Source organism: Bubalus kerabau, chromosome 7, assembly GCF_029407905.1.
Source record: "Bubalus kerabau isolate K-KA32 ecotype Philippines breed swamp buffalo chromosome 7, PCC_UOA_SB_1v2, whole genome shotgun sequence".
In the NCBI taxonomy this organism is placed as follows: domain Eukaryota; kingdom Metazoa; phylum Chordata; class Mammalia; order Artiodactyla; family Bovidae; genus Bubalus; species Bubalus kerabau.
Window position 1 is genome coordinate 90,951,550 of NC_073630.1, and position 13,954 is coordinate 90,965,503.

Sequence of the window (13,954 nt, forward strand, 5' to 3'; positions counted from 1 at the left end):
AGACACTGGTATTGAGGCTTGAACCGATTTTATCCATGTATAGCAAGTACTGGCTAAACTGGTGATAATTCTTCCTTTGACGTGCTTCCCCTCGGTTGTGTAACAAGCCTGTCTTAAATAGCTAGTTTTTGTCTTGGAAGGATTCTGAGAATTCCCGCTACCTCTATGGGGTACCAGTAAAGCAGGGTAGCAGGATTTTGAAGTCAGAAAATCTTGTGTTCAAGTCCTGCTTGGCTAAGGCCCCATATATGACTTTGGACAAGTTCCTTTCTCCAAGGTAACTTTGCCTCACCTTCCTCATGTGTAAAATGGGGTTAATAATACCCCCTACCTTATAGAATTGTTTTGAAGGAAAAAAAATGAGGCATTACAAAATACTTAGGACAGTTTCTAATAAGTAATTAAATGTTAGCCATTTAACAACCATTATAATTGTGTTGTTATAAAAATTTAGGGTTTGTACGTATGAACAATAGGACAAACAAGCCAGTCTTCATCATCTTCCCTTCTAAGCAAATATTGTGGCACAGTTGGCTCATTCTGCAACAAGACTGTTGCTTGCACCCCTTAGTTTTAGAGTCATTCAGATACATGGCATTCACGGAAGATATGTGCATAAATGTGAGGGAGTACGGGCTTCCTCCGTGGCTCAAACAGTCAAGAATCTGCCTGCTAATGCAGGAGACCTGGGTTCAATCCCTGGGTCAGGATGATCCCCTGGAGAAGGGCATGGCAATGCACTCTAGTATTCTTTCGTGGAGAATCCCATGGACAAAGGAGTATGGCGGGCTACAGTTCATGGGATTGCAAGGATTTGGACACAACTGAGTAACACACACACACACACACACACGGAGATGAAATCTGTTTCTGGTGTGGACAAAGGCAAACGCATTTCCAGGACAATCTCATGTTTTACAAAACTTTTAAGATTAATGATTGTGTATCTCTCACAACCTTAATACTTTTTGATAGAAGACTACATAGACCCACACTACATTTAGTACTTCGACAACAAACTGAAAACCAATAGTGAGCGAATAATACAGTTGCACGTACAGCTAGAGTAAGTGTTCTAAAAACAGCAAAAGACTGGCCTTTCATCGCAACATGCACTCCTGGTAAAAGAATTCAATCAATGAGTCAATAATATTTAAACTGGCGGATGACTTGTTTTTCAACACTGGTACAGTCTGTAACAATGAACCAGCAACGGCGCAGATGGAGTCGTGATCCTGCAAACTGAGAAATGATTTTCCAGGAAAGGAAATCGGGGTCATTTAATCACTAAGAAAACTATTGTCATGGCCACAGTAACATTGTGGTGTTTTTTTTTCTGGTGCTTTGTGAAGACAGCTCTTTCTCCTCCCTACCTGATCTTTCTTGTTCTCACTTGCTTCCATAAAACTTTATCACTTCCTGAGTTTCCATTTCTTAAGGCACCTTTTCCTCCCTTCTTCCTGCCCCCATCTGCTGCTCAGTAAACCCAAGTCATATACTCAGCTTCTCACATATTGAAAGACTAGGGAACCTCAGTCTTCAGTTGCTAAAAGGGAAGTTAGCCGTGGGACACATCAGGGTTTTAGCACATGGTTTTTGTGCTTACATTCACTTTTCTTAGAACTATGATAGTTATTAATTAATGTAGAGGTAATAGGTGTTCTATTTCCCACTATGCCTTGATGGTTACATCGCAGAGGTGTATAAGGAAGAAGATGGTTCAGAAAACCCAAAGTGGGATGAATTGGGTGATTAGGATTGACACATATGCATGATTGATACTATGTATAAAATAGATAACTAATGAGAACCTGTAAGTTAGTTCCCTAACCTATAGCTCAGGGAACTCAACTCGGTGCTCTGTAGTGACCTAAATGGGAAGGAAATCCAAAACAGAGGGACTATAGTATATGTATAGTTGTTTCACTTTGCTGTGCAATAGAAACTAGCAACACGTTGTAAAGCAACTATGCTACTGCTGCTAAGTTGCTTCCGGCATGTCTGACTCTTTGGAACCCCATGGACTGTAGCCCGCCAGACTCCACTCTCCATGGGATTCTTCAGGCAAGAATACTGGAGTGGGTTGCCGTACCCTCCTCCAGGGGATCTTCTTGACCCAGGGATCGAACCCACATCTCATGTCTCCTAAACCAGCAGGTGGGTTCTTAGCCACTAGCACCACTTGGGAAGTGCAAAGCAGCTATTTCTTCAATAAATTTTTTTTTAAGGCCAAAGTGAAAACTGAAACATACCCAGTTGAAAGACAACTCATAGTATTTTACTTGTCACCAAAATCCCAATTTAGAAAATTGTTAGTGTGATAAAGTGTAAACCAGAAGTGTGTTGGAGTAAAGAAAACTGAGTTTGAATTTTAGCTCTAATTAGCAGTGTGATCTTGGACCAAGCTAATTTCCTAATCTGTTTCATAACCTGTGAGCTGGGTTAGTAATTGTACCTACTCTTAGAGACTATAAGGATTAAATGAAATAGTATATGTAAAATTATTTGGCTCATAATAGACACTGAGTAAAACTTTGTTCTTTTTCTCGTTCCCATTATCCCACAAAAGATGCCCCAGCAGTTAAATCTTTTAGTTGTATTCTTTTAAAGGGATGCAAGCATTTAACTTCCCCTGAAATTTCCTAGAAAAAGACTCTGACTAGGCTTCCACTGGAAGCTTACCAACAAACAAACAAAAACCAAGGAACTGTTGTAGATAAATATGAAACATTGCAGCAAAATTGTTAGAAAAAATGTCAAGAAGTTCATTGCATCATAGTTAGATCATTTACTCTTATTCCCCTGAATCTCAAGACTACAGAAGTGTTGTACACTATACATAGTCATGTAGGAAAAGGCTTTCAAGCCCCAGAGATGAGATGTTTGGTTCCTTTAAGAAGAAACTATCTATTCAAAAATATAAATGCTAGAATTCTTTAAATAGGGACCAGGAAGTAGACTTGACTCCCTTTTTTCCCCACTCCTTTTCTTCTTTCTTCTGCCTTTTTTTCCCTTCCCCTTCTGCCATCAACAAAAATTCACTAAGTCTCTAGTTCGTTGCTTAAGAATTGTGCTACTTGCAATGAACTAGAACACACGCCCCCTCACGTGCGCATTGCTGTTTATAAAATTCACTTTTAAGATAGTGTTAATTATCTTTAGAATGAATAAGGTCAGAAATGCATTTGACCTAGACCTTAGAAATACATTTCTACTGTAATACCTGTGTTCATTTACCTAATGTGTCAAGGGTGGCACTGACTATACACCTAAGGGCATGGTCAATGTTTTGGAAAGGGTCAAAATAAATTTTCTGAGCAGGTGCTGGTTTTGTATCTGGAGAGGAAAAAAAAGCTTGTTAAATATGACAAGCAAATTAGATAGGCAAGAAAAATAGCCTCAAGGGGACAGACACGATACTTGACTCTTAACAGAAGGGATATATTTTATTGATTCACTGTTGACTGTTCCAGGGAGAACATGCTTAATAATGGATGAATGATGAAGAGGAATAAAACCTCTCGCAGGCACCCAGTGCATTACTGTCTAGTATTTCTAAGTAAAATGTGGTCTTTTCCCTGGCATGAAACTGTCAGACCAAGTGATGGTAATAAGCATGGCTTCCATTGCCACACTTTGGTTTTATTTACAGCTTGAGGAGGTTTCCAAATGCTCTAAAACAGTTCTTTCTAGAGTGGAATTTTTTTTACTATTTTTTTGTGTGTATAATTTTTCTATTATCTTAGCAAATGCTATGCACCTATGTGTCATAACTGTTAAAAAAGAACTGCTGGCTTATTATCTCCTGTGGTCCCATATTACAGTCAGTGAGGGAAATGCAGGAGACACAGGAGATGCGGGTTTGATCCCTGATTCAGGAAGATCCCCTGGGGGAGGAAATGGCAGCCCACTCCAGTATTCCTGCCTGGAGAATCTCGTGGACAGAGGAGCCTGGAGGGATATAGTCCTTGGGGTGGCAAAGAGTCTGACGCAGCTGAGCATGTGCACATGCATGTAATTGCTTCACAGTTAGCCCATTAAAAGAAAATGAGGACATAAAAGGTAATCCTAATTCATCTTCCATGACCTGCATCATGTTCTATGCAGTTTGACTTTTATTATATGTTATTTCCTCTTTAGATAAAGTAGATTTAAATTGTAGTCTGAGGGTTGAAGAGGAAGGGCAGAGCCTTCTGGTATAGTCTTGCTTAGGTTTGCGTTTGCCATGCTACTTTACCAGCACAGCTGACATTTTGTTTTTTATGGTAACATGGTCTTTTGAGATAACCATGGGCATTTGAAAGACCCATCATTTTAATTTCCTTTAACTGACCTAACTTATATTCAGTAGCATCTGTATAACACTTGCAAGAATCAGAAAAGGAGAAGCAATGAATTTGGATAATCACCAGACCTGGATAATTCTCTAGCTTTGGGTTTGTGTAAAATCCAGACTAGGAAAATGTATCCCAGAATAATGTCTTATGTATATTGCAGATGTAAAGATGGGTGGGGATGGGAGAGAAGTTTTGTGAAAGTAGTGGCTAAATATATCCAGCTTAATACCAGATAGTAGCTTAGCTCCAGGGCAACATCATAAGTGAGTATGTGAATAGTGTTCATGGAATAAAGAGCGTCATAACTTAAACTTGTCCATTGACCTTGAAAATCTCAAGCATGAGGCTCGGTTAACACAGGAAAACAAAGGATAATAACAAGAAATAGTGAATAAAAACTTTCTGTTAATTTTAAGACTTCAGGCTGGGATAATGACACAAAATTTCCCAAAAGTTACTCCTCCCAAAGTTTTCCTCCTTCACTTTGTCATCCTTGAAAATCTGTATTTGCCCTTTTATTGATCTGGACATTTAAGCCATAAATATGTGAGTTATCAAGAGGCACTCATGTGCTCAAGTTTTTAAGAACCCTTAAATAAATCTGACATGACCATGCAGGCAAGAAATTTATTCAATTTTATTCTGTACTTATTTTCCAGTTACTCTGTTGCCTTAAGATGTTGCTTAAATAGAATGGAATATAGCATTAAAGTTTCATTATCATGGAGAATATTGTTAAATTTTTTCTTATTCAGAGAAAGTTAATCGGTTCCCCGCTAAGAAGCTAGGTTGAAGATACAAATTCAGGTTTGACTAACATTTACTAAGTGCCTTTCAAATGCAACACATTTTATTGATATATAGTTGATTTATAGTGTGGTAATCTCTACTGTACAGCAAAGTGATTCAGTTATATATATGTGTGTATGCACACACACACACACACGTTCTTTTGCATATTCCATTTTGGTTTATCACAGAATACTGAATACAGTTCCCTGTGCTTTGCAGGAGGAGCTTGTTGCTTATCTATTCTCTACGTAATAGTTTGTATCTACAATCCCCAAACTCCAAGTCCTTCCCTCCTCCACTCTCCCTCCCACTTGGTAACCACAAGTGTGTTCTCTATGTCTGTGTTTGTTTCTGTTTTATAAATAATTTCATTTGTGTCATATTTTAGATTCCACATATAAGTGGTATCATATGGTATTTGCTTTCTTCTTCCTGATTTCCTTCACTTAGGGTGATAATCTCTAGGTTCATTCATATTGCAGCAAATGGTATTATTTTATTCTTTTTATGGCTGAGTAGTATTCCATTGTACCACATCTTCTTTATTCATCTATCAGTGGACATTTAGGTTTTTCCATGTCTTGTAGATAATGCTGCAGTCAACATTGGGGTACATGTATCTTTTTGAATTATAGTTTTGTTTGGATATGTGCGCAGCTTCCCTGGTAGCTCAGTTGGTAAAGGATCTGCCTGCAATGAGGGAGACCTGGGTTCAATCAATCCCTGGGTTGGGAAGATCCCCTGGAGAAGGGAAAGGCTACCCATCCCAGTATTCTGGCCTGGAGAATTCCATGGACTGTAAAGACTATGGTGTTGGAAGGAGTCGGACACGACTGAGCGACTCTCACTGGATATGGACACAGGAATGGGACTACAGTCATATGCCAACTCTATTTTTAGTTATTTGAGGAACCTCCAAATTGTTTTCCATAGTGTCTGTGACAATTTATATTCCCACCAACAATGTAGGAAGGTTTTCCTCTCCAGCATTTATTATTTGTAGACTTTTTAGTGACTTCCCAGGTGGCACTAATGGTAAAGAATCCTCCTGCCAATGCAGAAGATGCCAGAGAGGCAGGTTTGATCCTTGGGTTGGGAAGATCCCCTGGAGTAGGAAATGGCAACCCACTCCAGTATTTTTTAATAACAGCCATTCTGACCAGTATGAGGTGGTACCTCATTGTAGTTTTGATTTGCCTTTCTCTAATAATTAGCTATGTTGAGCGTCTTTTCATGTACCTGCTGGTCATCCGTGTGACAGACACATTTTTAAATGTCTATTACTGTCTGTGTTCCTTTCTCCATTCCAGAGGATCAGTTAGCATTTGATACACAGAAAAGAGGATCAAGATGTGAAAGTCCAAGGAACGTAAAATGACCAACCTGTGTAAATTACCTGAAACCAAGTATGGGACACAGACTGTCCCAGTGATTAACTGGCTCATTCTAAATTAGCCAGGTTCCTAGGGCAAAGTGTTCTTTGCTTCATAAACCGTGGTGCTGAGCAAATAGTAAAGACACAGAATACAGTGTTTTGGCTTTTTCATTTCACCTTTCCAGAATCCTAATTAAGGATATTACAGATACTGTATGCACAGATCATTCTGCAGTTGGTTGCCAAAATATTTGCATTTTATGTGTCTGGATCCAAGTGGTGATCAAGGGCTCTTGTAGACCAAGTTCCCAATTGGAATTGATCATTTTCTCGCCTGTGAGCTTATAGAAATTTACTTTTAATCTTATTTATGGGCTCAACCATATTTTGCCAATATGCATTTATAGAAGTGCTTGCTTATATATTTATTTTGAAGTCTTTCTTTTGAAGCAACTACTTATTGTAATAAGTAGGAAAAGTAAATTATTCTTACTATCATTTTGATACTGGTCTTTTGAGATTTGGGGAGCCAGTGTGCATAGCTTGTCTCGGAGGAAAACCAAAAAGACAAAAGGTATTTAGATGATCAAATTAACATATATCAAGAACTGGAGAGCAGTTACTAAAAGTTCAGATTGGAACTCAGTGGTCTTTATTATCTGTCATTTATTTCACAAAAAAAAGGAGCCTGGAATATCATCCTCCTCCCTCCTCACTCCTTGAGTTTAGGGAGAAAGTATGTTACAAAACGACCTTCACTCTCTTATGACAGGAAGCTCACAAAATTGCATTAAAGAATCTAGCTCACAAAGGACAGATTCACAGATACCAGCTAAATAGTGCCTTCGAGGTCATATATGCTGTTTTTCTTCAAATGCTCAGACAGGTCAGACATTTCAGTTTACGGTAGAGAGAGCCATCTTACGTGGGTGAATTGTAATTCCCTGCCTTGAATCCAGTGGCCAACATAAATCATTTTGATTCTGATAAATAGAAATGTGAGGTGGGGGAAAAAAGGGTGAGCAAGGTTTTGGCACCAGCTCTCCTTCTGGTTGAATCTGTAATCCCGGGCAAGAAACCTGGCATATCTTGCCTCAGAGTCCCATCCAATGTAAAAGAGGTGTAAAAATATGCCTGCTGCATGTGTCTTCTGTGTTTTAAAATAAACAAATGGAATAATGTAAGAAATTGTGCTTGAAGCTTTTTAGAACATAATAGTAATAGAATTCTAGGCTTTAATAATAATAATTTATCAACATCTTCGTTCTTTGGGCCAAGCATCCTCTACCCTATTTTGATTCTTTCTGTGACCTGTAATGAAACGCTAAGAAGGAGAAAACTGAGTCTGCAGGTGATGAAGTAGGGAAGCCCTGCCTGGCAGCAGCTAGAATTAAGTTAAAAGTTAACAATTCCAAAGCCTTCAAAGATCAGAGTGGAGTGAGAAAAACTAGGACTGGAGCTAAGTATTTTATTCCCTTTTATTTGTTTTCCATATTTCAATTCTTTTGCCTTATCTGCTGTCATTGATTTGTAGTCTCTACATGACCCCATTCCTAGCTTCTTTTATTGTTAGTAAACAAATGTTTTTTTCAGCTTTATTGAAGTATGTGTGTGTGTGTTCAGTCGTATCTGATGCTTATGTGATCCTATGGACTGTAGCCCACCAGGCTTCTCTGTCCATGACATTTTTCAGGCAAGAATAGTGGAGTGGGTTGCCATTTCTTACTGTAGGGGATCTTCCCAACCCAGGGATCAAACCTGTGTCTCTTGCGTTTCCATCATTGGTGGGCAGATTCTGTACCACAAGCGCCACCAAGGAAGCCCTTATTGAAGTATAACTTGCAAATAAAATTATATATAAATAAAATATACACACTTTATATATATATATATAAAGTGTACAACTCATAATCGCATTATGCATATACATTGTGAAGGGATTTCCATTAAGTTAATTAACATATCCATTACTTCACATATTTATATGTATTTGGTGAGAACACTTAAGTTACACTCTCTTTGGAAATTTCAGTTATATAGTATAGTATTATCAACTATAGTCATCATCTTATAATTAGATCCTCAGACCTTAGTTCTCTTACCACTGGAAATTTGTACCCTTTTACCAACTCTCCCTATTTCTCTCACCCCCAAGTCGTGGTAAACACCATTCTATTTTGTTTCTATGGGTTTGACTTCTTTTTTTGTTTTTAAGATTCCACATATAAATGATATCATGCAGTTTTATCTTTCCATGTCTGACTTATGTTACTTAGCATACATAATGTCCTACAGGTTCATCCATGTTTTTGAAAGTGGCAGGATTTGTTTTTTTTAAGGTTGAATAATCAACAAATATTTTTGAGCTCCTGTTAGTTAAGTGTCAGACTGGGCAGATTCTGGGAAAAAACAGTGCATACTTCCTTCAGGGCTCTTATGTTCTAACTTTCAGCAGTCAAATAAACCTGTTTGTTTCCTCTAAAAAGTTTATATAAGTGAGACCTAAAACATGCCAAACTAAGAGGACAAGTTACAGATGTTGGGGCCTGGGTTGGGGGTGGGAATGATCTGGGACCAAACAGTAATTAGCAGTTTAGATATTGAATGAGCTTTGTGATCCTCAAAAACAAAAACTTGATGTGCTTTTTCATATTTCCATATATTAGAGATAGTCTCTGCATAATAAAATATTTTCTAATACATAAAGCTCCATGTAATAGGAAAAGGGCTTATCTGATAAAGAAAAATCTTATAGAATACTTTTGACATGCTGTGTTTTGATTTTGGACTCATAAATGGAAAGAAAACAATGAAATATATCAAAGAGGAGTGTTGGTTTAATAAATAATTTAGGTTCTTCTACAGTTCAGTTCAGTCACTCAGTCATGTCCAACTCTTTGTAACCCCATGGACTGCAGCATACCAGCTTTCCCTGTCCATTACCAACTCCCAGAGCTTGGTCAAACTCATGTCCAATGAGTCAGTAATGCCATATAACCATCTCATCCTCTGTTGTCGCCTTCTCCTCCTGCCTTCAATCTTGCCCAGCAACAGGGTCTTTTCCAATGAGTCAGTTTTTTGCATTAGGTGGCTGAACTACTGGAGCTTCAGCTTCAGCACCAGTCCTTCCAATGAATATTTAGGGTTGATTTCCTTTAGAATTGACTGGTTTGATCTCCTTGCAGTCTGAGAGACCCTCAGGAGTCTTCTCCAACACCACAGTTCAAAAACATCAGTTCTTTGGTGCTCAGCTTTCTTTATGGTCCAACTCTCACATCCATACATGACTACTGGAAAAACCATAGCTTTAACCAGACAGACCTTTGTCAGCAAAGTAATGTTTCTGCTTTCTAATATGCTGTCTAGGTTTGTCATAGCTTTTCTTCCAAGAAGCAAGTGTCTTTTAATGTCATAGCGGCAGTCACCATCTGCAGTGATTTTGGAGCCCAAGAAGTTATTATGCAAGTGACATCTTATTAATTCCACAAATGATGTCAAACTATATGAAGATAATTTAAAATTAGATTAAATGTACATGCCCATTATAATAAATTATATATAATTCACTATTTAGTATTTTTTTGTTTGCACACATTTTGCAGAGATATACTGCCTCCTATGAATTCCACAGTTCCAGAATCAGATGATTCTTAATTAGTAAAGCTTCAATTTATAAGATTTAACTGTATGTGAAGCCATAATCAACCAATTTCCTCACTTATTAACAGTCATTTTTTTATACTAGGTAAAATATGTTGAATGCCTTTTTGTAATAGAGGAGGTTTCTTTTTCTTTTGAAACCTTAAACAAATTACAATACCATCTCCTTAAATATTTGTCATTCTTTCTTCTCAAATTAGAACATAAAAGATGTATCCAAATTTTTGGTTATTTTATTTAGGTGAAAGGTAAATACAGATATAATAAAGAAAAATTTATTGTGCTTTTATGTTTTTGTTGAAGACATTTTTTAAATGCCATTTCCTGCTTTTTTAAAATTGCTAATTATGAATATGGGTCACTTTAATCTTATTTTTATAGTAAAAAATGGTATTTTTCTTACAGTTAATATCTCAGTGTCTAATGATACCACATTAGCTCCTGAAGATTTGCCAACCATTTCTTCTTCTGACATGGTAAGTGGCTTAATATTTTAAATCATTTGCATATTACATATTCTAATTATAATATTCATGATATGTTTCCTACCATTCAGCAATCCTAGTCTGAGTACATATTTAATAGTCAGTGATACTGTAGGGAAAGAAAAAACACTTTCTGCTTTCTGATCAACTGGTTTTTTTTCTTTTCCTTTTTTCTTTCAAATTTCAGTATTTATTCCTATAACACAATTTTCAAACCTTCTCAGGAATTTGACTGCTATATCCATTAATTATCAGCTTGAAATATTTTCACAAGGGAAAGTGAGGTACGTTGCAAAGTGGGAGCATGGAATCCTCTCTTTGTTTCTAGTACGATTACAAACTCTTCTGATGACCAGATGGTGCTGTGTTCCCTTCACTGAGGGTGATTGTAGCAGGATGTTTCCCGTGTCACTTAGAAAGGACTGTGCCTCTGTCACATGATATCCTTTCCCATGGCTTGTAACCAAGGCTCTTTAAGAGACTGGAACTAAGCTTTAAAAATGAGCTGTTTTGCATGGAAGGTCACACACTGGAAGAAGACTTTTGTGTTGGAGAAAAAGGGGCAAGTGCTGTTTCAGACTTGCAATTGTGTTCCTTCTGCACTGGATATGGAATCTTACCAAGGAATTTCAATCTCTCAGTTATAAAGACAGAAACCATAATACTTTGTCTTGATAGAGTGCCCATCTCTCAGGAGACCAGAACACTTCTGGAGATATTATATAATCAGTGCCCACAACATCCCTTTCAAAGATGACGCTTTGTATCTTTCCTGAATATCTCTCACTTGACCCTGTTTCTCTCGTTTTCACATTCAATGGCTCTCTTGACTTCTTTCCTTACTGTTTTCTCTGCTTTTCTCCAAACTTTGCCTCTTTGTTTCATTCATGTTTGAGAGCACACGTGCGTGCACAAGTGTGTGTGTGTGTGTAAGAGATACGTATATGTCTTAAGGGCCACATAGAGAAAAAAGTTCAGTTTTCAATCTTTGAGCCAGCTGACCTGGTGCCTAAAAGGATATAACTTAAAACAGAGAAAAATACTTCCTTCTAGACTTTTAAGAAACTTATTTAAAACCTAATTAAAATATATATGTAACTAATTAAGATGGTTAATTTGTAATAAAAATAAAACATTTACTTCCAATGACTTCAAAAGAGATTGTTTCCTAACTTAATTCTTGTTGTAACTAATCAAGTAAAGCTTTAAAGTGAAAATGTTAGTCCCTCAGTCATGTTTGACTTTTTGTAACCCCACAGACTGTAGCTCGCCAGGCTCCTCTGTCCATGGAATTCTCCAGGCAAGAATACTGGAGTGGGTTGCCATTTCCTTCTCTAGGGAATTGTCCCGACCCAGGGATTGAACCTGGATCTCCTGAATTACCAGCCGGTTCTTTACCATCTGAGCCACCAGGGAAACCCTGAACTAATAAATTTTTAAGTCCTGTCTTTGGGCAAGTCCTGGAGAGACTCTAGCAATCGACATGTAATTATACTAAGATGTCACTATAAGATTCATGGAAAACAAATGGAAGTTGAGGTTGACTTCTGATATGACTGTGATGTACACTCACACTAATGATAATAATTTAGCAACCATTTATAAGCATCTACAAGAGACCAGGTGTTTTATACATATTATCATTATTGTAAACCTTAATGTGTATTGTGATCATTTACATAACCTACCAGGCATAATTATCTCCATTTTATAAATGAGAGTGACTGAAGCCCCAGAAGGTAAATAACCTTTTCTTGCTTTAGGTCATGTGCCATAAGTTAGTAGAACAAAGATTGAACTGAAATTTGGGTGGTTCCATAACCTGTGGTATTGCTAGTGTACCATGATGCTTCAGTGTTTTCAAATTGGAATGTTTACTATTGTTTACTCTTTTCATCCCTACGAATGCTCTATACTCCAGGGCAATAGTCCCCTCGTGTGTGTATCAATTATGTACCTTAATTAATGTTCAGTTTCTATGTCCAGCTCCTCTAGAGAAGAATTTAGGGAAAAATATGTAATGTGTGTGTGTATGTAATTATAAAGGACAACTTTTTTCTAGTCTTCATTTCTACTTTTCAATCTGTATCAATCCCTTTATGTATACTTTGCATAAACACACACACACACATATATATACATGACCCAGAAATGAATGTTAGAAAGATAATATGATTTATTATCATCAATTATAGCACCTACTAGGGGCCAGGCTATTTACATTAATTGTCTATACTCCTCACAATACCTTTATAAGTTATGGTGTTACTTGTATTTTATAGATGAGTCAGAGGCTTATAAAGCTTACCTAACTTTTCAAAGGCCATATGACCAGTAGACAGTAAAATCAGAATTTGAACTCAGGCTTTCTAACTCCAAAATCTGCCTATTTCAATTCTTTAGGAAAGCAGAACAGCATGTCATGTAGAAGGACTTACAGATACCGAGTTCTCATGCCAGACCGCCTGGTTGCAAATGCAGGACTCCACTACTTAAATCACAAGCTATGGAAGCTTCTCAGCTTCCCATCTGTAAAATGATGATGAGAAGAGTATTTCCCTGAGATGCTAGAAGAGCCAGATTAATAAATAGGCGGCCAGCAAAGTAGCTGGCACGTACTTGTCTCTCGGTCAATGTCCGGTGCTGTTTTTATTCTTTTCAGGTATTCTTATCATTCCGCTAGGGCCATTGCCACCATCACTCAGGTTGGTGGAGAGAAGAAATTGGTAGCCACTGCTTCTCACCACCTACTGGGTCCTCTGTGTGTTTGGCCACCCTAGCTCGGCTAGCCTGAGCCTTTCCTAGGACCTACAGTCAACAGGGCTTCATCTTCTTCTTTTCATTCAGCAATAATTAGGTCAGGAAAGAAGATGCTGTAAAAGTGACGTGCAGCCCTTGGGCACCGTGAGACTCCCTCTCACTGGGCCCCAAGAACATCCTGTCAGAGCAAGGGAGGCCTTTGTTCTTCAGCTTCATTAGCATGAAGACAAGCTTTCTTCTTCCTAGTGGCGTGGGTCTGTTTTCAGGGGCAAGAGCAGGAAAAACAGGGCATGAGAGCATTTAGACAGAGGTGAGAACATTGGAATAACAACCCTTCAAGAATAAAAAGCCAGGTTTTCCACATTTCCTTTTATTGTTGGAATCATTGTGTCTTGGTTTAAATTAATTTTTATTGGAGTATAGTTGCTTTGCAATGTTGTGTGTTGGTTTCTACTGTACAGAAAAATGATTCAGCTGTATGTGTACATATCTCTGCTCCCTTTTGGATTTCCTTCACGTTTAGGTCACCACAGTGCATGAAGTCG

The 13,954-nt window shown here is 37.8% G+C and overlaps 1 protein-coding gene across 9 annotated transcripts in view; it reads left to right on the top strand.

The window, feature by feature from the left end:
• The window catches only part of SLC4A4 (solute carrier family 4 member 4), a 309,392-nt gene that overhangs the window by 236,635 nt on the left and 58,803 nt on the right, over window positions 1-13,954 (top strand). For all 9 annotated transcript variants that reach the window (XR_008717186.1, XM_055588771.1, XM_055588772.1 and 6 more), the window contains one exon: window positions 10,570-10,640. Coding sequence is in view for 8 of the 9 variants with exons in the window: in XM_055588771.1 (XP_055444746.1) it covers window positions 10,570-10,640 (71 nt within the window). In the remaining variant the exon portion in view is untranslated. The remainder of the gene's footprint in view (window positions 1-10,569; window positions 10,641-13,954) is intronic.